Source organism: Poecilia formosa, unplaced genomic scaffold (genome assembly GCF_000485575.1).
Source record: "Poecilia formosa unplaced genomic scaffold, Poecilia_formosa-5.1.2 Scaffold330, whole genome shotgun sequence".
Taxonomy (NCBI): Eukaryota; Metazoa; Chordata; class Actinopteri; order Cyprinodontiformes; family Poeciliidae; genus Poecilia; species Poecilia formosa.
Window position 1 is genome coordinate 670,173 of NW_006800269.1, and position 22,160 is coordinate 692,332.

The 22,160-nt window shown below is 40.2% G+C and overlaps 3 protein-coding genes across 4 annotated transcripts; all 3 read right to left on the minus strand.

Annotated features, from left to right (window-relative positions):
• Positions 1-618: 618 nt before the first annotated feature.
• On the minus strand, positions 619-3,671 carry ppib (peptidylprolyl isomerase B (cyclophilin B)). Its single transcript, XM_007573491.2, has 5 exons — positions 3,422-3,671; positions 1,779-1,892; positions 1,499-1,592; positions 1,180-1,364; positions 619-1,084 (listed from the first exon to the last, which is right to left on the minus strand). Exons 1-5 carry the CDS (start codon positions 3,554-3,556, stop codon positions 962-964), a joined length of 651 nt encoding a protein of 216 aa, XP_007573553.1. The 5' UTR covers positions 3,557-3,671; the 3' UTR covers positions 619-961.
• Positions 3,672-4,257: 586 nt separating this feature from the next.
• On the minus strand, positions 4,258-12,581 carry adpgk (ADP-dependent glucokinase). Of its 2 annotated transcripts, none has more exons than XM_007573492.2 (8): positions 12,257-12,581; positions 10,419-10,654; positions 9,122-9,347; positions 8,977-9,039; positions 8,585-8,705; positions 7,477-7,673; positions 7,048-7,146; positions 4,258-6,946 (listed from the first exon to the last, which is right to left on the minus strand). In XM_007573492.2, exons 2-8 carry the CDS (start codon positions 10,634-10,636, stop codon positions 6,383-6,385), a joined length of 1,488 nt encoding a protein of 495 aa, XP_007573554.1. In that variant the 5' UTR covers positions 10,637-10,654; positions 12,257-12,581; the 3' UTR covers positions 4,258-6,382. The 2 variants fall into 2 exon arrangements, with proteins under 2 accessions (XP_007573554.1, XP_007573555.1); XM_007573493.2 differs by having other exon boundaries at positions 4,258-6,943; positions 12,257-12,580.
• A 775-nt stretch (positions 12,582-13,356) lies between these two features.
• On the minus strand, positions 13,357-21,325 carry snx22 (sorting nexin 22). Its single transcript, XM_007573494.2, has 7 exons — positions 20,941-21,325; positions 18,148-18,231; positions 17,851-17,955; positions 17,254-17,348; positions 16,953-16,985; positions 14,639-14,706; positions 13,357-14,566 (listed from the first exon to the last, which is right to left on the minus strand). The coding sequence occupies exons 1-7, from the start codon at positions 21,025-21,027 to the stop codon at positions 14,466-14,468; spliced, it is 573 nt and encodes a 190-aa protein (XP_007573556.1). The 5' UTR covers positions 21,028-21,325; the 3' UTR covers positions 13,357-14,465.
• Between the last annotated feature and the right edge of the window lie 835 nt (positions 21,326-22,160).

The following is a 22,160-nucleotide window of genomic DNA, read 5'->3' on the forward strand; positions in this document are numbered from 1 at the left end:
AGGTACTGGTTTTGCAGTGTTCAGAAGTATTTACTTTGGAAATGTGACTGGTCAAAATTGGGTTTGCTGTCCAAAGGCAAAATAATCTATTTCAAAGTTGAAATATAACCACATTTTCCTTTAATTGGTTATATTAATTACAGTATGTTATGAATGTAGAATTGTTCAAACATAAGTCAATATAAACTTAAACAGCATATTAATCATTTTTCTTGCATTTCTTTCCTGCTTATTCAGCATTTAGTCAGCCACAGTAATAAACCAGTTGAAATGCTTCATTAGGTAAACAGCACCCCCTAGTGCCAATAAATGGTAAATGATCCAAACTTATATAGCACTTTTCCAATCATTTTGACCACTCAAAGCACTTTATCGTCACATTCACCCATTTGCACTCAAACCTTTATACAAGTTAGGGTTAAATGCCTTGCCATGTGGCAGGAGGAAGTTGGAATCAAACCTACAACCTTCCGATCACAAGACGACTACTCTATCCACACAGCCACAGTCACCACACAAAAGATGTACACCAACATTGTGGCAGCTGAAAGTAACTACAGCGTACAAGGTGACTTCATAAATTAATATAAGGTATTTGTATTCAAACATAAAGCTTACACAGTGATTTACCAAAACATGGAATCTTTATTTCCCATCATTTTCATTTCATTTACTTTTATTTTTTTTTTTTTACAAAATAGCCCAACAATGATCAGTTAAGTGCACCTTGGAATGCTTGTTGGTAAAGTGGACCCAGACTCATGACTGCATTAACGTTGTTCTGGTGCATTAAGATGGCAGCCAACCAACGCAGAATGTGTTCTCTTCTTCCACTGCAGACTGCAGCGTTCTTACTGACAAAAAAAAAAAAAAGAAAAAAAGTGGCCTGCACAATTCCTCCGACATCACGGCCCTTGTCCGTTTCCGCCCTCCCCACCCGCCTGTTTTAACGTGTTTCGCTCTACTCCTTGGCGACTGCAAATGGCTTCTCCACCTCGATCTTGCCGCAGTCGTGGATGGTGACGTCCTTGAGAGGTTTGTCGCGACCGTCTGTCTTTGTGTTCTCGATTTTTGTGACAACATCCTAGCAGAGGAAAAGAAGGTTTCAAAGAAATGGACTCATTTGTAAAAAAACAAAAACCCGGGATTAGGCAGAGAAGATTTCTTTCTGATACCCACCATGCCTTCCAGAACTTTGCCGAAGACTACGTGTTTGCCGTCCAACCACGGCGTCTGCACTGTGGTTATGAAGAATTGGGAGCCGTTTGTGTCTTTGCCGGCGTTGGCCATGCTGAGCCAGCCAGGGCCGTAGTGCTTCAGCTTGAAGTTCTCGTCAGGGAAACGGTCTCCATAGATGCTCTTGCCTTCATTCAGAAAAGAAAATAAGTTTTTTACCATTCGTAGGCTTGTACTGCAGTTTTAAATAGTACTTTCTCAGGTTCTGAAACCTGAACCATCTCAACGTTTTGACATGTAAACGACATCGTTTGGCGTTTACCTCCAGTGCCATCTCCTCTGGTGAAGTCTCCGCCCTGGATCATGAACTGTTTGATGACTCTGTGGAATTTACTGCCCTTGTAACCGAATCCTTTCTGTTTAACCGAAGCAAACAGCAACGTAAGCAACACCCCAAACATCTGAAACTATATGAGCTGCAAGTACATTCGAAAAACTGGACCAAGTCAATGAATCTGATGGTTTTTCAGTCTTTAGAATACCAATCCCGAAAACTTCACAAAAGTAGACGGCAAACAATGAAGAGTCTCAATATTGCTCACCTCTCCTGTTGCCAGGGCAACAAAGTTGTCGACGGTTTTGGGAACAGTTTTGCCAAAGACGCCGATGACGACCCTTCCCACATCTTCGTCTCCGATTCTGATGTCAAAGTAAACCTAGAGAGAGACACCCAACCTTACGTTTAGACAAATGCGTCATGAGACACCAACTCTGAGGCTGTATAGGTGGGCCAGGATATTACAGAGCAAAGGTTCTCTAAAAGTTTGTTCTCTAAAAGTTTTGGAAGTGGTCAAATACATTCTTTTCAGTCCACTACTGATGTCAAAGTTTTCTGTACTAGGTCTCTTAACACAATATTAAGATGATGTGGCAGACCAGAAGTCAGGTGGAAGAGTCCGTTTATGTGACAACTGCAAGTTGTGAACTTAAACTGACATTCATGTGAAGAGTGGCGATACAAAAAGGGTATTGCTAGAAAGCCCACTTGTAGCTTGGCACAAGACACACGTGCCTCGTTTCCATTGACCGGTACGACATGGTTGATGTGGTAAGCCGTTTTATGGTCCAGCGTATTCAGGAGAGTGTTTCCACCCAAACGTGTCACACTAGTACGACGGTAAACGTGATGCATTACTGTTTTCTGTGCTTATCGCAGACTGTGACGTTTTTCTGTCCCTCAATCAATGTACTATGTTGTATGACGCCAATGGACTACCCTAACCGTACCATTGTCCGTATAACTTAAGGGAGTCCAGGAATGGTGGGGTACGGATTGGATGCATCAGCCATTTTTACAATGGAAATCACAAAGGAGGAACGCTCAGTGGAAACAAGGTGTTGGGTGGGCAGGATTTACTCTAGTCGGATGAAACTAAAATTGGTACTTTTTGGCCAATGGAGCCAGGTGTTGAAACACTCTGGGCAATCTCAAACTTTAGTGCCAAAATGAAAACTCACTAGTTGTGAGGAGATGTACATCAGTACACTAGACATTTGTTCTATAAAAGTATCAGCTGGGTTTGTGGCTGAGATGTCACAAAGCCAAATAATTAGTTCTCCCATCTACTTCGTTGCTTCCAAAGAAAATGTGAATCTTGGCAGAGTTCCCCCCCCAATCAAGGCATCAACAGGCTCTTTATTTCAGGCATCAGAACTTAGCACTAATATTGGGGGAACAAAACAACAAAAAAACAAAAATGGATTTATGCATTTTAAGTTAATGCAACACAAGAATAATAATGAAAAACAGTCTATTAGAAAGGTTATAGGTCACATGTAACATCAGATTCAATCCTTGCCTTCTAAACTTTGCTTCACAGCACAACACCACTAAAGACGACCACTCTGCTGTCTTGAATTTGCAAACGTGGACAATCTGCTGCAGACACAACAAGGCCAGGGTCAACGGCTGAGCCATGGCGGAGCCAAATTCGTGTCCAGTTCATTTCCTGCGACTCGGATCTAACGGACAGGATGCGCGTAGACTTTATTTCGCTTAGCCTCAGCTACAAAGTTAGCTTCTTTTCCCACAAGTATTAGTCGTGAGCTAACCCCGTGTTAGCTGGCCAGCAGCTAGCGTCTCCGTGACGTGGCTTTCCATGCTACCGGTTAGCAACGAGGAAGAGCCCTGATTTTTTTTTTCTTTCACCCCCCTTTATGAAGCTAGCCTGCAGCTAACCCATACCTTTGCAGTTACTTTGGGGCCTTTCTTCTTCTCGTCAGCCGAAGAGCCATTAGGGAAACCGAGGAACAGCAGTGATCCCACAATGACCGTGACAGCTACGAAGAACTTCATCCTTCTTTCACAGAACCTCACCATCAACAAGAGAAAGGGGAGAAAGACTTAGCCAGGAGACAGTTGGTTGAGCTAGCTTTATATAACCTCCGTGGGAGGGACAGAACGCAAGCTTCAGGGTGGGGAGGGTCTGCGACTTACGGGAACCAGGAGGATCAGCTCCATGGACGCAGGGGCGGGTTTTCACCGTGGTGGGAAGCTGTGATTGGTTCACGTCTTAGAGCGTTTCAGCCAATTGGATGCAGACGCGTAACAACGTTTTGTGAGCTGAAGAAACGTTGACTAAGCAACCCATATAAACAAAAAACCCCTTAAGACTTATATTCCATTAAAATTATATATGAATGAGCTGTAGTGTCATATTTTCATTTACACACTCAAATAATAATGGATTATGTAGCGTTGACAACTTTACTAATTAGCTGACCTCTGAAATCACTTCAGTGAATTCAAATTTATTTAGGGATAGAGTAAACGGGTTGAATATAAATGTGTGACAAACTATCATATATGTAAAAACTTTTTTATTCATCTCATAACTACTCCATTTTAAAATATGGAGGTAAGTGGTTGTATTAACGAAATGTGAAAAAAAAATCCACTGATTTATTTAAAAACATAAACATACACTATAACAGATTTTGGTCATTTTAAAATTTTGTTTAAAAATAAAAAAAGAGATCAAGCTCTTAAAAAATAAAAAAAGGAACCCAAACCACCCATTTCCCTCCATCCACATTTTAATGACGACCTGCAAGGGAATGAACATGACAACAAAATAAGGAGGAACAGATTGTGCTTGCAAAAATACAACCAATAAAAAAACGGGAGGTTAAGGTTACATTCCCCTCCGCAGGATCACCTGCCACCTACTTTTATTAGTGCAAAGAATCCCCTTTTCCGAACTAAAATGCTGCGTGAACCTTTTCATGACAGGTTTGCCTTAAGACGATGATTATTGCATGCCTTCGGAGGCAGACTGAGGTAAACAAATGGAGTGTTGTGTATGCCTAACATGATGAGTCTTCTTGAGTAACAATAGAATATTTTTTTCATAAATCATGTTACATAACTGTCATCAAGAAAGGAAACACATTGAACGAAAAGGACACCACCACAAAGTATCTGATCACAGTCATCGTGATTTGTTAATGCACGCCATCTTAATAGTCAATATCTATGAGAACCTTCACATTAATTAGCTGGCACTGGCATATAGACTGAATTTAGGCCAATAAAGAACAACCCGCTTCAGAAAAACATTTGAAACAGCTGTTTTCTACCAATACTAGTGTACTATTTAGCTTAATAGAAAAAAAAAGACTGCTATCGAGCTATAAAGATCAGATCTTTTTGCTATAGAGGGAGTGTTTTGGTCAAACAATGAAAACACAGAAAAAACGGGATTCCTACCCGTTTTCCAGTTCGAAACTCAACACGATTCTTAAGATTTGCCCACAAATTGTATCGGATTCTGAACATTTAGCTAGTTGGATGCTGTAATCTGCATGTTGAATAAAAGCATGACACAGCACAATGCTGAACAAGGTGATAAGGAAGTAAAGGGTTATTTCATCACTTTGAAATATTTCAAAATCCGTAAGATCTAGACTGTAAAATCCTAAACTTAACACAAATTTTTAAAACATATTTTTGATGCCCATCCTTTCGATTTTTAATTTTTTTCTTTATTATCTAGTTAAAGCTGCAGTAACTTTAATGAAAAAAAAGTGTATATATATATATTTTACACATTTGTTTAAACTGTCGAGCTCCTTTGCCTCCTTCCAGTGCTAACCAGAAACAATCATCCTCCATCCTCCAGCTAGCCTGTTATGAATGCTTGTGCTGGTTAGCATTGGTTAACAACTTGCTATAACAGCAGATAAGTGGTTTCTACACCATTTAGTGAATATTCAGCAAATACGTAGGCTTGATTAACAGCGCTAAGACCCTCCTCCTGGCTCTGATTGGTTGTTTTTGAATGGGAGTCGTGCGTTTCTACAGATCACAATAAAAGCTCAGGCAGGAGATCTATTTTTTCCACAGATTATCCATCTCATATTGCAGCATCACCACATGGTGACAGTCTTAACAAATGTGTAAAAAACTTTTTTCTTTTTTTAAATAAAAGTTGCATACTTTAGCTGTAAGAGAACAAGGAATAAAGCATGGAAGCGAAAATGTTCCCTTATTATCTACACCTGGAAAATAAGCAAATTTTAGACGTTTTCAAAATTTTCCAGACCGTAAAGGAACCCTGTTATAATCTCACCATTAGAAAAACGATCTGGCTGGTCAGACCGGTTGAAGCAAAGCACTCAGAAATGGTTGATGACCAGAATAAGATGAACACTCAATTAAATGTTAGATGTGAACGCACCCAAAAGGATTCCTTAATTGGATTTAAATCACAAAGTTTCAAGTTTATGCAGTATACCTCTGTCAAAGGGCGATGCTAATCTAAAGTTTCATACCGTTTTCCTATAAAATATGAATAAAGGATTTTATAATATTGAAGGCACAGCATACTGAAAGATATGCAGGTTAAAGAAAACATAGCTGTGACGGTTAAACTCTTTGGAGTTTGGGCAGATGGCTTGGAGTGGTGCACAGTGCGTCGAGTCCAGCTGCGTGGCGGCTCATCGAGATCCAGTTCTGCCTGCCTCTTTAAGAAGGTCGGGGGACATCATCTTCATCTTCATCAGGCAGGATTTCACACTGATCAATTAAACAGAACACATCTTTGGGGCAAAAGGAACCTGAAATGGGACACTAATCTGGCTCAGAGGTGAAAGAGTTTCCTGGTTGTGTTCAGCTCCTCCTGTTAGCATTAGCGTGGTCGAGCCTCTAAAACGGATGCTGCCTCATTAATTCAGAGTAAACTAGTCCCTCCGCAGAGATGGCGTCCCCCAGCCCCACTGTCCGGAGGGGTCTCTTGCAGACCAGCACAGGCGTCAGGTGGAAGGTGACGTTCCCTCGCCGCCACACAGCGACGGGCTCCTCTGGCTTCAGCGAAAGTCGCTCCCGCGGCTCGAAGTGAGAGGTGAGGAACTCCAGTGGCGCCTTCAGCTCCACCTTGCTGACGTCCACGGTCCGCAGGCCGCAGGCCTGGCTGCTGGCCACCCGGGCTCCCGCCATCACCGCCGCCGCCTGGTTCCCCCAGTAGCCGTCCACTGTGGCTAAAATGTGATAAGCCAGAGTGTGGAAGTGGATACGGGTGAGGTCGGACTCCGACGACGGATCGGTGCGGCCGTGCCGCTCCAGGACCCAGGAGAGGATGTCGCCGACCCGCCCCACGTCGGGGACGCCCTTCCACACAGGCACAGCGGCGTGCGGGCCATCCCCAGCCTGCGACAGGAAGAGCAGCTCCTGCTCGTTCAGGCCGATGGAGCTGACGATGGGCAAGACCTGCTAACAGGAAGAGACGCTGTAATTAAACGCATGGCGTTCCTCAGGGAGCCATCGAGCACGTCGATCTGTTCTCACAGACGGAATCCTTCGCTCACATGTACCTCCTGCATGAGCCGGCTCATGAAGTCTTTGTCGGTCATGCTGGCCAGCTCCAGGTGGATGGGAATGCCCTTTGGGATGTCAGCTATGGCTGCTACAGCCTGGGAAAGAAAACCAAAAAGGAGAAATCCAGAAATAGATCCAGAAAGTTTTCATTAGAAATCACCAGGATTTCCCCCGATGTATTACAAGCCTGGCGGGCTGCCAGGGTTATAGTACTGTTTTTTTTAATACTGTTTTTTTCATAGTTGACAGATTGAAAAGGGAGTGAGGGGTGTGCTCCAATCGCTGCGTTTTTGTAACTTAATATTTTTTTAAACACAATACACAATGTGCTGCTGTTGGACTGCTCTAGCGCCCCTCCCACAGGGCATAGCAGGTTTTCCGGGGCAAACCCTGGAAATTACGCTGAGCTCTTTTGAGCAGCTGACCTCTTTCAGTCGCTGCCCCCACAGCTCCTTCCCCTGGCCCTCCATCATGTGGAACCCCGATAGGACGACCAGCTCCGGCTGGAACTCCTCCAGGCTCGCCACGAAGGTCTCCAGGGAGCTCATCTCCCCGTTGGACACGTCGTGAGAGAAGATGAAGCGGTTCGCTTGTGGCGCCTGAGTGGAGCCCCACTGTTCACCTGGAAGTAGAAAGCAAGGTAGTCAGTCTGCTAGTCACAGCCCACACGCTACTGACAGCATTTTAGCTAACCTTAGCATTTTAGCTAAATTTAGTTAGCTAATTGTTGTTAATTTTAGCTTCTACGATAATGTTTGGATACTGAATGGAGTAAGTCAATGATAGTCAACATGCTACAGACAGTCCACATGCTACTGGCAGCACTTTAGCTAACTTTAGCATTTTAGCTAAATTTAGTTAATACACTGTTGATTGCACATTAGACGGACTACGTTACTGAAGGTCACCATGCTACTGATGGCCATTATGCTTACGATAGAATTTAAGCTAAAATTAGTATTTTATATAATTTTAATACAAATGCTAACTTAACATACTGAATGACGTCATTCAGTCAACATGCTAGTGATAGCACACAGATGTTATTGACGTCAGTTTTGCTAGCTTTGGTATTTTAGCTAAATTTATGTTTTACACTTGTTTGCTTATTAACTGGAGTAAGTCAATGACAGTCAACATGCTACAGATGGTCCATATGCTACTGACAGCATTTTAGCTAACCTTAGCATTTTAGCTAATTCTGGACATTCTATGACCTGCAACAAAGAGAGACATAATTATATGTTCTTTTAAGCTACTTAGGCTTTGAAACTCAAACTTGAAGCCTGTAGAACCTAAATCTGCATCAGAACCCGATTCAGGTCTTCATACCAATACACAGGCTTTGACATTTCTACTGAAATTTTCAGTCTTTTCCTCCACTTTACACTTATGCTGTTAGTATGTTCGTCTACTACATAAAATTATAATACAATACATTGCAGCTTGTAAAATTAAACACACTTTTTGCACATTCAAAAGTGTAGGGAATGTCTGCGTGGCACAGAGCTGCAGCTGCTTTTCCCTCTGTACCTGCTTTGTACTCCAGGATGAGGTGAAACTCATCTGTCTCCTGAAGAGACTCTGGAGGAACGACGATCTGCTCGTCCAGCATCTCGTGGAGTTTAGGGCCGACCGGCCCACACAACAAAACCTGAAGTATATAATAAACAATTATGGGTTTTCAATGTTCAGAACTCCGAATTACAGAAGATAACTTGATAAGAAGGTAGCTAAAACTTTATTGTTTTTGCTATAGTTTTGCTCCATCAGTGACTAATGAATGTAGGGCTGAAACGATTCCTCGAATGATTCGAGTACCTCGATTACTAAAATATTCGTTTACAACAGCCCTAAATGAATGGAATAAAAATGTAAGTAAAATGCATCACAGAGGCCATCTAGATTTGTTTATGCTTGCATACCATCAGATCTGGGTAGGTGGCGAATTTCTGACCAATGAGGGCAGCATTTCCTCCAACGTACAGCTGAAAAACAGACCAAAGTTACATTTCTGAAAAGGTAAAAAAGGAGTAAACCAAAGGAGGGGGATGAGAGGAATGGCCTTGCCTTTGCGCCGGGGTACTCTGCTGCTGCGCGAGCGATTCTCTGAAACACTTCCTTGTCGCTGAAGAATCGCTCTGCTGCTGCTCCGCGCTCCATGTAGTGGATGAAGGTTTCCCTCAGGTCATCTTTCGAGTGCAGGACTTCGTGATCCCGGCCGGCGCCAGGATCCACAGCCAGCGCCTGCAGCAGCCCCACGCCGCTGACAACCACGTCGACGCAGGCGTTCACCCTGAACAAGAGAACCAAAGTGGAAACGCGTCACTTCAGTCTGACGGCGGGACTCAGTGGTCAAGGATAACCAGAAGAAAATGGATTTTGCTTATGTTGGGTACTGGAAGAAAATACAAAAATGCTAAACACATCCAATTAAGGCAGTTAATAAGGCAAGCAGTCCACGTTTTTAATCTTGCAACAATAAATTAAAGAGGGGAAAAAAAACCCCGGCATGTCCTGGGGTAATGTGATGCTTGTCGTCAAATATTTTATTCAGGGACAGAACCAGGCAGTTCCTGTAATAAACTCTGGCCTTTATTACAGGTGAACACACACTGACTGCTCAATGCTATCATACACCACCTTTACCAACACACACTTTAGATAAAAGGTCATCAAAGCTCCAGGTGCAGCATGTCCCACCCTCTGGAGGGCTGGGCTTTAGGCTCAGCCAATCACGTTCTGCCACCTGAAGCAGACTCAGGTGGGTTTTTTTAATTTTTTTAAGCAACAACACTGAATATTTTAAAGTTAGAGTCATCAGCTCCCCTGATGAAATCAGACAAAACTCCTCATATTTCCACGGAAACGGCCAGAATAAAAAACCGTTGGAACATATACTGCTTCCAAAATAACAGACTTAAATCTCCACAGAGTTTAATAAGTAGATTTTATTGATGTGCTGAATTGGAACAATAAAACTAACAAGCAACAAGGCGAAGAAAACACAAACTTCTTTTTTTCTTTTTTTTTGTTTCTGGTTTATCGACATCGGAAAAAAAAAATCTACATTTTTCCAAAACTTTAATCTTCAAAACCCAAACATTCAACAAACCAATAAAATCAATTTATTGCTCAGCGCTAGGGGCGACAATTTGACCTTTACTCTACACTACACGCGGTGCCACCCCTCACTTGTGCACCTGCTGTTTTCACCGAGATGTCCGAGCAGAAGCTGACTCATGATAACGCGTTCTGCCGCAGCCTCTCCACACACACGCCGCGTGCCACAGAAGGGCTTGAGAAATGTCAGATTAAAGGAAAATCACTCAGACTCTGACCAGCTCCACAGATCAGCGTCACTCACCCCACTGCCACCTTGGTCCACTGCCTGCTTGGCAAAGCGATCAGAGCCTCCCAGGCGGCAGAGATGGCCCGCTCCAGGTCCTGGTTGCTCTGCGACGGCGTCTGGAGGTTGGGCAGGCCAATGTACTGGAGGATCTGCTCCGGCAGCTCCGGCCTGCCACCGTAGAAGTAGCCGACGGCCAAAGCCAGCAGGAGCGCTGCTGAAGCCTTCCTCCACATGGTGCTTCCCACACACTCCTGTGGCAACAGGAAGACTGTCAATTTCATGTCGGATTGTGGCTTTTTAAAAGTATAAATCACAGTGATTTCCTGCTTTGTTTAAATCTAATTGAGTTAAATATGATGGCCCGGTTTCTTCCCGACTCCAAGTCTGGATAAATATGTAGAATAAATGAATAATAGATGTTGACAGAGTCTCCCGCTGGAGCTGTACATCTCTCCAGAGTTGGCTGCTTCTCTGATTAATGCCGTTCGCTCATTAATGTTCACTATACTTTGGAATGTCACAATAAATCCGTTAATCGCATAAGTTATCGCTTTTCTTTTTCTCTCTCTTTCTACCAAAAACTGGATGACTAAAGTCTTTGGTCTGGTGTTTTGGTCTCAACCAGCAAGTTTTTGGTGGACAATTTTGTTTACAGAGACATCATAATTCATTTTATGTGTTGTTTCTATTGCTTATTTATTCTGGATATATAAATTTTCTTCCAGTTCTAGTGTTAAATATTCATTAGAATTTAAAGTTTATTGATATTTGAAAATGTGTTTTTGCATCATTATGCCGTTACCCTTTTAGTACTTGAAAATGGTCTCAAAGCAACAATATTGTCGTTTATCGCAATAACCTCCGGGACAATTTATCATCCAGCAAAACTTATCATAATATTCCTGTATATAATAAACCACAGAGGACTGCAGAGCTAATGATAATTTCTGAGGACATCTGGCCAAATTAGTTTTTATTAAAGAGTATTGTGGAAAGGAGGTTGATGTAACAATAAGATTTCTTTAATTTGAGAAAATAGTTGAAGACAGAATCATTTTATCTTTACTTTATGCATTACATCGGATACATTTCCCTAAAAATCCATTGATTTCAGTGGATGTAACATTACAAAATCTGAAAAAGTTCAAGCACCATGAATAATTCAAAAAGGTACTGAAATCAGCATTTAAAAATATGCATTAGTAGCTTGTTATTTTATCATCATTTCAAAGTAACAACTCTTCCTAAAAACCCCAACTGTGAGAGGGCTTTACGCATCGATCTAAACATTGACAACAAGCTAAGCATCAGTAAGGTTGATACTTTTGTTGGCATGAAATGAAAATTAAAATAATTCCAGGGATACAATCTGACACACCACCACACAATGGAGTAATTTAATCCAACAGACAAAAAAAACAGCTAAATAAGAAGCTGGTTTGAACACACCCACCAACATGAACCTGACTTTTTTCTCCAAGGGATTATTAGCGCAACCGCAACACTCTGATTAGAGGAAGTTCAAATTGTAGTCCATTTCCAGCGAGTAATCATGTTTTTTATGAGTTGAAAGCTGACACCGGTAGTGTTTTGAACAGCATCGCCGTCCAGAACATTAAGAACCAGCATACTGAGCACGCAAGAAGCGGTAAAGTTACTGCTAACGTGGACACGCTAGCTGGATCTTTGAACTCAGTTAGCAAATCCGGCACCAGCAAGCCGCTTCGACCCGGTGTTAAACCAATTAAGAAACAACCACGGCAACTAAACACTTTGGCAAACTATCTAACTTATAGCTTTTGTAATTGCAGGAGAGAGTAACGCTGTTGGTTAGTTATGGTAGCGGTACATACCAGGCAGCAACGTGCAGGTTTGTTAGCCAGAAAGAAGGTCCAGTTTCCTGGTTCAATCACAGGAAGAACATTCAGTCAGTTTAATTCCGCGACTGGTAGTGAGCCAAGAAGGAGAAGCTAGAGTCGGCACAATTCATTCAAGAAGCTTTAGCTGGGAGTGACAGGAGCGGCTCAGACACAGCCAGCACTCCAACCAGCAGCCGCTTCGAATCAGCGACACGCGCATGCGCCAAGAGCCTTTCCAGGGTAAATGCTGCGTTCGCGTAGTGTCAGAAATAGCAGGAACCTTAAAGCGAAGTACGAAAAAAAATAAAAATACCTGCTCAACTTTCATGCTTAAAGTCATATGTTCTCGGAATGACCATACGTCAGATTTCTCTCTCCCCCCCCCTCTCTCTCTATATATATATATATATACATATATATATCAAAACACAAAGTCTCTGTTAGCTGTTAGCTTTGTCTTTGTGTTATAACTCCATACATTTTATACAATTTGTAACCGAGTGCCAATGACTGGATTTGAACATAACAGAGTTCAATACTGATTTGAACTCCAGCGAGAAATACAGCTAATGCCAAATTAAGGTTTGCCACAAACCACGGAGAAAACACGGTAAATATTTCAAACAAGGGGCTCATAATGGACATTTCTGGTCAATTATACCATGTGGGACAGAAAAAACACATTTGTATTTGCATCTCAGCTCCAACTCAGCTGACTGAAATAGTCCAAACCTTCTTAACATGCCATAATGTAAAAAAAAAAATCAAAACAAAAAACAAACAAAAAAAAGAACAATGCCACATAAAGCCCTATTGACATTTTTGTTGTTTTTTATTAGAAAATGTAGGAAAGGTTTGTGTCTGCTCCAAAGTAAATTATTTTATCCCCTCAGCTCAGGTCAAATTACTATTCACAAAAAGCAGAAGAGTCAACTAGTCATGAATCATCATAGCAAAGGCAAAAAATTTCTCTTACTCTTCCTTCAGCTGAGCAAGCGCCTTCCGCCTAACCTGCATGTTGGCACTCGTCTTCCACCAGAAGGAAGAAGCGAAAATGAAAAGTTTAAAAGTGGTGGGAAAAAACACAAGTTGGGACCTTTTTGAATGATTTATTATAACTTCAATGTGAAATATAAATCATGCAAATAATAAAAAACTACAAAAGACAAACATTTAATTTTAAAAACAGTTGCCACATTGCATCTAAAGACTGTAAAAAACAGCATGACATATGCTTTAGGTTTTGTTGCCCCACACACCAGCTTTGTTGGGTCAAGTGCTCGATTGGGACAACTGTACACCAAAACATCTTTAAAATAACGAGACCGTAAAGTACAAGTAAAAACATGCGGCTCATGTCCCGGCTTCGCTGCCTTGAAACCTCAATTCTGAAATTTGTCTCACTGGATACAAATTGCATTTCCATTTCACAGCTGCATGTCGATAAAATAAAAGTTTGATGCATTTCAGTAATTTAGCTCAGAAACTGAAACTCGTGTCATGGGAAAACGTGGATGTTTGTTGTGCAATTCTAAGGAGAAATGCTGCAGTGTTGTTGCCCGGGTAACCTTATTTAAGCCTGTTTGGTGATTAAAGCTTACGCCGAATGAAAACACACAATTTTGTATTTCAAAATAATGTGATTACATAAAACTTGTAAAAAAAAAAAAACTAGTACAGAACTAACATTACGTTTACACTATGACTGTCTCGATCACAGTAAAGACTCCCAACTTGACAGTTGTCCAGCAGACAGTCGTTAAAATGTTTTATTAATGGAAAAAGCATATTAATGGAAAGTTCAGTGGAAGGAAAAAAAGGTGAAATGGAATATTGACGGCGCCTAGCTCAATTGTTGCGTTGTTTTGATTCTGTGACACAGTTTGTGTGAAAAGAGCCGTTACATTTTACCATACATCAGTCAATCCAACAAAAGTAAGAAATAAGAATCTTCTAGAAAAAGCCTCTCGTTTTCAAAAATCAAGTTCACTGTCTGGAAGAAGACCCGAGTTGATTTAAGCTTTTGTGTGCATATTATTCAGGTCTTCAGAGAAACTGAATTTGATTCAAGTCACAATGACCAAAATGAACTTGAACTGTAATGAATTTATTCTCCTGAGTCAAATGAACCGTTCGACGATACTGTAATTCGTCGAAATGTAGCCATAGTTCTGTGTATTTCTTCTTTGGGCCATGCTGCCTGTCAGGCGTCGTGGTCAGGGAGAATAGAGGCGCTGAAGCTGACCCGGACGTCCCGGGGGTAGAAACCCTGCAGAACTCCGTCCACCACCATGTCCGGGAGGCCTGCGAGAAAGAGGGCAGGGTTTGTTTCACCTGAACACAGACCGTCGCTCTGACATGTCGACTCAAAGCTACCTGATGAGCTGCCGGGCAGATAAGGATCCTGGAAGAAGCCCAGAACCCGTTGCTGTGGTAACTGGTAACTGTGGAAACGAAAAGCAGAAATGTAAGTAATCGATTCAGTGAAACAGTAACCTTCACCTGCCATATTGAAACTGAAGGCAGTAGTAGGGCTCAGACAGAAATCAGTTTTATTTATTCATTGAATTATTTTGTCTTTAAAGATTTATGTTTTGAAAGAACATTTTTTTTAAATTACATTTCCCCCTCCCACTCCAACAATGAACTCTTTGGGTTCTCATAGTTCAGAGTGATGTCAGCAAACCCAGAGCGGCCATCTTGTTTCACAGCTTCTATTTACTAACAAAAGGGTCAAGATACAATGTTGTTGTTTTTTAATTACGAGAATAAAGTCATAATAGTACAAAAATAAACTCATATTAACAGAAAAGAGTTGTAATTTTATGAGTACTACAAAATATTTAAATGTGGAAAGTTAAGCATCTTGTGAAATTAGACTGATATAAATTTTACAGGTAGTACTCAACACTTAATCGCGATACTTAATCTTTTAAAACATCACCATTAAATTATCAGCATCAAGATTTTGAAACAATTTTGTTGTTTCAAAGAAGGAGCAACACAAACTAAGGCGGTCATGTCGAATCCTGATAAGTGAGATTGTTTCTCCTTTAAACAACTTTTCTCGTCATTTTAAGACATTGTTTTCTCGTAAAATTGCATCTTTTTTCCGCTATATTTCTCGCAATTACACAAAAATTCTCGTAGTTACGTTTACGTTGCACAACTCAGAATATTGATGAATGAAATAAAAATATTCTAAACAAAATAAATAAATAAACCAAAAAACTAAAAAAAAAGATAAAAATGGAAAATCAGATTTTAATTTTAAGCCATGTTGCCCATGCTAAGCGAGTAGAGGCGTGTCCAACTTCATCTTTAAACAGTCGTGACATACCAGTGTTGATGCTTACGCAAATATAAAAATCTAACTACGCTTCCAGAGGCAGCAGTGTTCTGCCTTATGAGACGCAGTTTGGTGTTGAAAGCATCAGATCAGCGGAGAGGCTCCTAAGTGTGTCACGGTCTCTGGTTTGAGCCGCGCCGCGTCATCAAATGACCGGGAAGCGGGATAGCCACGACGACGGCCCCGGAGCCGCATTCCATCTGCGCTCTGAACTACAAACGCTTTCAGGACATTCCTGGTCTCCTGATGCCACGGACACGAGGTAAACATCTTCTGCCTCCGTTTGCATTCAAAGCAAACAGGACGCATGCTGGCGGCCGCCTCGGTGCCTAAAACACTCTACAAACATAGAGTTTTATTACATTTTGGAAAAATGATGGAAAAAGTTTATTTTAATGATTCCCATCACTGGGAGTCCGTTATCAAAAAAAGGTTGCTTCAGTCCAACAGTTTCATTACATCGTTTACCTCTCACCAGCAAACATTAATTGTAAATAAATGACTGATACTGACTGCTACTCTCCTGGAACCAGCAAGTTATAAAAAATGATCGATATCAACATCATGGCTGAAAAGTACAGATTTTATTTTAGCCAGGGGGCGGCGCTGCCTCTTTCTCTTCCGTACATGTGGCAAATCTGGTCAGAATTACGCCTGACACAATAAATCAGTTAACCGCATGATAAGTTAAAATGGTATCAATAATTTCCACTTGCAGAATTTATTGTTTTTTCCTTTTCTGTTTCTCTTTTTTTTTTTTTTTTTTTTTTTTTTTCCGGTTTTAAACCAAAAACCAGATCACTAAAGTCTTCAGTCTTGTGTTTTGGTCTCAACTTGCTTTTTTGTTTTAAAGGACAATTTAATTTTGTTTACAGAGACTTCATAATTCATTTTATTTGTTCTTTTGTTTATTTATTTTGGATATTTAAAATGTCTTCTAGTTCCAGTGTTAAATGTTAGTTATATTTTAAGTTAATTGATCTTTGAGAATATGTTATTTACCATTATATTACCTAAAAATTGTCTCAAAGCAACGATATTATAGTTTATCACAATAACTTCTGGGACAATTTGTTACAGTGACAGTTCTAGGAAGAATCAAAGTAAATTTCAGTCCACAAAGTCTGAGTTTTTTTACACATCAGACTCAAACTGATATTAATGCTTCATAGGCCTCGTTTTGCATTTTGGAGCTTTTTTCTCTGTATTCGGGTCAGGAAGCAGAAAAATTTCAGCTGAGTGACCACGTTTAAATGTGTGTTAACTGATAAACTATTTAAAGTGATCGTCATTTACCTTTTCCTCCCTTTTTGTCCGATTGTTCTTAAAGTAAAAACTTACTTGTATTCCTGACTGTCCAGTTCATCCAGTGACCTAAAAACAGAATATTAAAATATTAGATATTACATTCTTATGGAACGGTTTCATTTTGCTTTTAAACAGACGCCGTTTTTCCACAAACAGCAACGACTCGATCTGAGCCGTCACTGCTGCTCTGGGGGGGACGCCGTGAAGAATGTTTCTCAAGTTTTATCATGTTGCCGCATTGCCCCCAATCTGAAAATAGAGGCAACAAATATAGCAACACATGCAGCATCGCCGGCCGGCCGGCTCCCGGAGGAGAGCAGGCTGCTGGACTCACTCGACGCTGCTGATCTTGTTCCCCGTGTGGAAGTGCTTCACGTGGAGGAAGTCCAGCAGCACCTGAGGCACGTCTTCGTTTTGGTAGATAATGTCCTTATGCGGAGAGAAAAACATACGACGGCGCGTCAGGCCCGAGAGAGAGGAGCAAATTTCTGCCAGAAAAACGCTGAAATTTTGAGGTTAACCTCAGAAATGTTCTAGAAGAAACTTGGATACTTCCAAGTTTGAAAAATTGACAATTTTCTACTTTTCAAGCTCAGAAATTTCTAAGTAATTGTAGAAATTTTCTGAGATTGAGCTAAAAAATTCTGATCTTTTTCTCACAAATTTTCAACTTTTGAAACTCAGAAATTTCCATGTTTTTTCTAATTTCTGAGTGTAGGCTCAAAATTAGATTCTTTTTTCCTACAAAATTTCAATGTTTGAAACTTAGAATTTTTAAATTTTTTTGTAGAAAAGTTCTGAGATTAGTTTTTTTTGGCAGAAATGTACTTTTTTTTATATACATTTGCCCTAATATGCCATCATATAAACAAGAGATGGTGTCCACATAAACAGGACTTTATTATTATTATATGAAACCTCTGCTTCTTACCTGGATGTAATCTTCCAGCTCCTGCCGCCTCTGCTCCAGAGGTTTGGTCCTCAGATGGGGGTTCCTTTTGCTCGGAAAATCCGGAGTCTGGATGATCTTCTTAAGCTGCCAGCATCACAATAACACGTACATACACGCAAAAACCATTTTATTTTATGGTTTCAGAAGCCCTAATGTGTTTCAACTCATTTTAAGGATTTTAAACATTGAAAGATACTGACCACAGACAAAAACAAAATGAAACCCTCCAAGAGATTTAAGAAAGCAGGACAAAGGAAGTCTGATATTAACACATACCTTCCTATGGAGCGTCTGGAATTCACTGTTTCTTCTGAGGACATAATGTTTCCTCTCATTAAACAAGACTTCAACTCTGAAAAGCTGAAAAAAAAAGAAGATAAAAAAAAGAAAATAGAAAAATAATCAAAAATCAAACTTCTTCACAAAATTGTAACTCTTCCAAGATAGATTAGTCAGAAGAAAAGAAAATGTAAATTAGGAAATAAATGATTTGCTCATGCTAAGTTACACCAGGGAGAGAACTAGAACATGAAGGATGCCAGCCCTCCAGGACCCACTTTGGGCTCCAATGTTATAATCAATCTTTTTTAGCAGATCGTCAGTGCAAAAACAATCAACTCGCCTTTCCAGCAGGAGGCGGTAAAGAGCTTCAGACATTTTTCCCAGGATAGTTGCAGCACATGCTTTTCTTTCTGCTGCAATAAGTAACAATACTTTAAATAAATCAGAACGGAGTTTGCAAATATTTGAACCGACCTGTTAGACTTTACCAGACATCAGAACTGAACAGCAGATATGCAAAAAAAAAAAAAAAAAAAAAAAACAACATTTAGTGAGCCCTTCCAAGAGAAAAAAAAAAAATCAATAAATGTTGAACTTTGCTTTTGTTTCAATAAATAAGATAAAAGCAGGGCGAGTCGCTCATGTTCTGCACCACAGGCCGTCTGATTCACAGTGAGCCAAATTCCTCACTCTGGTGCCTCTGTTAGCTTTTCTGCCATGCAGCTCTGAATGTGGCACGTGATCATAGTAGCCTTCAGTGTGCTAGAAAGCACATATGTTCCTTTTAGCCATTCTTTTTTATCTACTCAGGTTCTGCTTCAGTTTCAGCACAAAATAAGACTTTTGTAGAGCAGCCTTGAAGCTGCAGCGGTTTCTAACTGTGCTGCATGATGGCTCTGTTTTCACAGGCCTGCTGGTTCACCAAGAGCAGTGCAGCAAAGAATTTGGTTCCTGTCCACAGCAGGCAGCTGGGAGCGAGAAACAAACATTTCCTTCCGATACCAGGTTTTAGTTGGAATGATTTTGTTGCATAGTTGTTTTTCTGTAATACTATTCTGTAGTGTGAAACTGAATGCGTCACATTTTAAAAAACAAACAATAATTACCGTATGCTGATTTTCTCTGTAAGTTTTGAAATTCTAAGTTTAAATACGTGTCGGAAACGAATCAGCAGGTTCTGTTAAAATCAGGTACTAGCTACAATGTTGAGGTAACATTTTATGAATTTACCCTTTGCATAACCCTAGTGTCTATTGCCATTATCGTATCGATTATCACAATAAACGATACTTTTCACTGTTGTCACGATACATTCTGATGAATGACATTTAAAACCACCAGAACTGTCTGTTTTGTTGGGATTATTTTTTTCACCGTTTATTTAATGAGAGTATTGAAAAATACCAATACATTTGTAATTATGATTAAATGCTGTTACTGTGTACAGTTTAGTGATACTAATCTCACTTCTTTATGTTATTGGTGTCCTAAAGAAGCAAATGAGTTTGTTTGTCAAGAGTGATATTTGAGCTTATGTATGTTTGCAGCCACAGCCTAAAACAGTAGTAATAAATATTTCTTATCGTCACTTATGATCGATATTGCAATAATACCACAAAATATCGCAATATAAATAAATCCATATCGCCCACTGCACTCTCTTTTAGTCCTTTAGGTCCCTGATGAGACAGTGGGACAGTGATTCAAGTTCCTAACTGGTTTAACTGGTCCTGAATGTCAACGTAGGAATAAAATAACATTCATATAAAATAGGCTGCATCATATTTTAGGGCAGCATGAACAATGATTTTTGTAAGTGGATTATCCGCCAGTTCCCCAAACCTGTTCAATGATCAACAATTGAGCATTACCAAAGAGAGTAAATACAAGTATTGTTGTGTGTTAGGATTTACAGTATGAATACGTCTGTTACGCATGTTAGTTTCTCCCACCCTTGTTGGTTTGGAACCCACAGAAACATTCAGGCTTGTAAATATAATCACAAAAATATATAGAAATAAGCTCAGAAGCATAAAACGTCACACATTTTTTAAAGACGATGCAAACGAAGGCTTTTTATTATCAATTAAGCAAAATGACCAACTACAAATAAAAATGGTTTCACAATTTACATTGTTAGCAGCAACACAAAGCATAGGTCACAAAGAGTTTTAGATTTTCTTTAATATTATAGTAAATAGGACAACATCTAGACACTGATTTTTGCTCAAAAGTATCTTTTCTGCACCTAAATCTGCTTCAATTAATTTAATAAAACTAAGCTAAAAACAGCAAACATTTTTAAAGACAAACTATCCCAAATCATCTTCTATTATTTGGGACTAATCCTTTTAATATTAGTGAAATTAAAAAGACAGACCTTTTTAAGTTCTAGATTTTCAGTTATTTACATATTACAGTCTCCACAAAAAATCTATTTGATTAGTTTTAAATATTTGCTTAGTTTGTTGTTGAGCTGCTTTAAATAAAATAAAACAAATCACAGCAAAATGTTTCCAAAAATATATAAATTTAGCACGCGAGTCCTTTACACTTGACGGTTTTGACTCGCGCGAGAAAAGTTTGTACCCGCTGTGAATTGAATCGCCTCTTCTTACAGGTAAGACTCACCTGGCCCCCGTGCGGCTTCATTCTTCGGCACAGAATAGCAATTAGTGCGAAATTACACGCCGAGGAAGCGCGTGTTCGTCTGTGAGCGTTTTCAAACTTTCCCAATAAGTTTGAAAACGTTTAAAGTTGAATTTAGGAAATTTGGACCGCGCTCACCTTCTTCGTCTTGCCAGACTCGTCCACCTCCCTCTCCAGCGACGGTATCGACACCTCAATCATGTGGGAAAGTTCCTCCAGCACCATCCGCTTCGACTTTCCGTCTCCGTTTGACTTTTTCCGTGGCTGGAAAAACTTCAGGCGAAGAAACAGCAGCTTTGACGTGCGTGTGTCAGCTCAGGTTAGGTGGAGGAAAGCGTCTGTGTTTTCTTTTCCGGTAGGTTTGCTCCTGTGTGCTCCACCTACTCACTAATTGGACAAACCCCGACAGGACATTAAAGGTGCAGTCCGGGTTTTTGAAGGCACACAGCTTTGGTTGTGAGAGAGAGCGAGGCAGCAGTAAAATGGGAAGCTGCTGTATGTAGCCCATGTAAGCTTGTATGCTGAGTGTTTTTTTTTTTTTTTAAGTTTCATTCCCAATAAGTTATATGGAAGTCCAAAGTGTGGCCGCAGGGCCATTTGCTGCCTCTGAATGATTGTATGCGGCCCTTGACAACAATTCAGGCATGGGATAAATTTGTTTTGCCAAGCCAGATACAGTACTTGGGCTAGGCTAGCACACACACACACACACACACAAAATTTATTACTAGAATAAAGTCAAAGTATTATGAAAATTTAGTTGTGCAACTGTAAGTCAAAAATAATATGGCTTTAATATGAGAAGACTGATTTAAAAATGCAAGAAAAAAGATGTAATATTGCCGCAATAAGGTTGTCATACTAAAAGAGTAAAGTAGTAATTTTATGGTGACTCTAACATAAAAAATAATAATATAGGAAGGTCTTCGTCTTTTGAAGTTATACTTTGGCATCAGTTTTACAAATAGGACATGATATTTTAAGACATCAGCATCAAATTATCGTCAGTTGCAGGACTTTCAGAGCTTTGGTCTTATTCAAACACCTTCTAGTCATTTTACAACTTTCTTCTGGTAATTTTGTGTGTTTATTATACTACTAATTCTTGTTATTAAACAAACAAACAAACAAAAGACTCTTACTCTTGCCCTAACTCAGAGGTTCCCAAACTGTGGGGCGCGCCCCCTAGGGGGGCCGCGGGAAGCCGTCTGGATGAAAAAACAAAACAAAACATGAACACTGTATGCGCTGGGTTTTTTACCTTAGAATGGCCAACTCTCTGTTATTCCTATGTCAATTTGATACAGTAGAGGCTTCCACACTTCCCATATTTGTGACCTCTGTCACTTTTATCAGCA

Excerpts from the sequence above, each read along its gene's own strand:
- ppib (XM_007573491.2), bottom strand. The coding sequence starts at position 3,556 with ATGGTGAGGTTCTGTGAAAGAAGGATGAAGTTCTTCGTAGCTGTCACG. Across the intron at positions 1,893-3,421 it reads GCCCCAAAGTAACTGCAAAG|GTTTACTTTGACATCAGAAT; the intron begins GTATGGGTTAGC and ends GTCTCTCTCTAG. Across the intron at positions 1,365-1,498 it reads CAGAGGAGATGGCACTGGAG|GCAAGAGCATCTATGGAGAC; the intron begins GTAAACGCCAAA and ends TTCTGAATGAAG.
- adpgk (XM_007573492.2), bottom strand. The coding sequence starts at position 10,636 with ATGTGGAGGAAGGCTTCAGCAGCGCTCCTGCTGGCTTTGGCCGTCGGC. Across the intron at positions 9,348-10,418 it reads TGGACCAAGGTGGCAGTGGG|GGTGAACGCCTGCGTCGACG; the intron begins GTGAGTGACGCT and ends TCTCTTGTTCAG. Across the intron at positions 6,947-7,047 it reads TGAGCCGGCTCATGCAGGAG|CAGGTCTTGCCCATCGTCAG; the intron begins GTACATGTGAGC and ends TCTTCCTGTTAG.
- snx22 (XM_007573494.2), bottom strand. The coding sequence starts at position 21,027 with ATGGTGCTGGAGGAACTTTCCCACATGATTGAGGTGTCGATACCGTCG. Across the intron at positions 18,232-20,940 it reads AGTCTGGCAAGACGAAGAAG|CTTTTCAGAGTTGAAGTCTT; the intron begins GTGAGCGCGGTC and ends TTTTTTTTTCAG. Across the intron at positions 17,956-18,147 it reads TCCAGACGCTCCATAGGAAG|CTTAAGAAGATCATCCAGAC; the intron begins GTATGTGTTAAT and ends TGATGCTGGCAG.